At 39.8% G+C, this 1,813-nt stretch overlaps 1 protein-coding gene across 1 annotated transcript; it reads left to right on the top strand.

Annotated features, from left to right (window-relative positions):
• The first annotated feature begins 316 nt into the window (after positions 1–316).
• On the top strand, positions 317–1,234 carry LOC112548310 (olfactory receptor 14A16-like). Its single transcript, XM_025193679.1, has one exon. It carries the CDS (start codon positions 317–319, stop codon positions 1,232–1,234), a length of 918 nt encoding a protein of 305 aa, XP_025049464.1.
• The last annotated feature ends 579 nt before the right edge of the window (positions 1,235–1,813 follow it).

The following is a 1,813-nucleotide window of genomic DNA, read 5'->3' as shown; positions in this document are numbered from 1 at the left end:
TGTGTTATCCAATCAGTCAATAGCCAGGGTACACTGATTCAGCCAAGTAGAAATCGGGATATTAAAACTGAAATTCATGAGGTTCAGTTACCACCCCCAGCTTTGCAAGAAGTAGGAGCAAATGCAGGAATCAATATTCCAATCCTTTCTCGCTTGCCCCACTGTAAAACAACGGAGTCACACAAATATCCATCAGCTAAGACTCCTGTTTAAGGAAATCATCAGGTTATTGCAATACAAGAATTGTTCACTAATCTTCTCTGAACCTTAATTCTTGTCTTTTTCTTGACAGACAACCCACGTGTACTGTGAAAACATGATGAACCAGACTGGCACTGTGTCCGAGTTCCTTCTCTTGGGATTCTCTAACTCTCGCAAGCTTCAAATTTTATATGTTGTGATAGTTATGTTGATGTACCTGGCAGCTTTGATGGGGAACCTTTTCATCATCACAGTTGTAACCCTCCACCATCACCTCCACATCCCCATGTACTTCTTCTTGATGAATCTGTCCATCCTGGATATTGGCTCCGTCTCTGTCACCCTCCCTAAATCCATGGCCAATTCCCTTTTGAACACAAGGTTAATTTCTTACTTTGGATGTGTCGCCCAACTTTTTTTCTTTGCCTTCTTTTTGGGAACAGGTTTTTTCATTCTCACTGTCATGGCATATGACCGTTATGTGGCCATCTGTAAACCACTGCACTATGAAACAATAATGAGCAGGAGAGCTTGTGTCCAAACGGCAGCCATGGCATGGATTGCTGGTCTTCTCCAGTCTGCTATGCACACTGGTAGCACATTTACAGTCACATTTTGTAAAGGCAATATAGTAAACCAGTTCTTCTGTGAAATCCCACACCTGATCAAGCTCTCTTGTTCTGACTCGTATCTCAGAGAATTTGGGGTTCTCGCACTCTCTGTTCTTTTAGCCTTGAGCTGCTTTATTTTTATAATGGTATCATATGTTCACATTTTCACCACAATATTGAGACTCCCTTCTGAGCAGGGGAGGTACAAAGCCTTCTCCACCTGCATTCCCCATATCACTATGGTCTCTTTGTATCTTATTAATGGCACCTTTGCTCACATGAAACCCCCTTCTCTCTCCCCTTCTAGTCTGGATTTAATCCTAGCTATTCTTTACTCTGTAGTTCCTGCATTGATGAATCCAATAATCTATGGCCTAAGAAACAAAGATATCACAGTTGCATTGAAAAAAATGATTCAGTAGAAGGGATTCACCCCTAGTGAAGTGTCTATCTCTTTCTAATATACTTTCTCTTCCTCTTGTTTCTTCATCAATGCTCATTGATTTCTATGAAAATACATGTTGGGCCACATTTTATTCCACTTCTTGGGAATCTAAGAGCACTTAGATGCCTGAGTGTGATTTTATTCCATCATACTCTAGTCCCTGAAAAAATATTAATTCAAAAGTTGGTTGAGTCCTCATCTTCTTTGCTGCCTTTTTTGTGGTTCACTGTAAGAAGGCAATGTGTTACAAAAATAGATACATAAATGGATTTTCAGGACTAGAGCAGGGTGAATAGAGTCACTCTTAGATATCTAAGTCCACTTAGATATTCAGTAGGTGGAGTAGGATTTGGATGTCAGAAACTAATGACAACTGCTATACTTGCTCAAACTATTAGTCCATCTAGTCCACAGTTATCTCCTTCCAACAGTGTTAGGTATTGGCTGAGAAGAATCTGTTCTGGTTGCACATTTGCTTTATACATACAATTATTTGTAGAATAACTTATTGCACTGATTATTTTTTTTTGGTCAACTGTGAGCTTTCTGAAGGCTT

The sequence above is a fragment of the Alligator sinensis genome, unplaced genomic scaffold (assembly GCF_000455745.1).
Source record: "Alligator sinensis unplaced genomic scaffold, ASM45574v1 scaffold427_1, whole genome shotgun sequence".
NCBI classification, from domain to species: domain Eukaryota; kingdom Metazoa; phylum Chordata; order Crocodylia; family Alligatoridae; genus Alligator; species Alligator sinensis.
The sequence above is the reverse complement of the archived record's forward strand: the minus strand, read 5'-3'. Positions and strand labels throughout refer to the sequence as shown.

What these genes read in the sequence shown, in the direction of transcription:
- LOC112548310 (XM_025193679.1), top strand. Translation starts at nt 317, where the DNA reads ATGATGAACCAGACTGGCACTGTGTCCGAGTTCCTTCTCTTGGGATTC.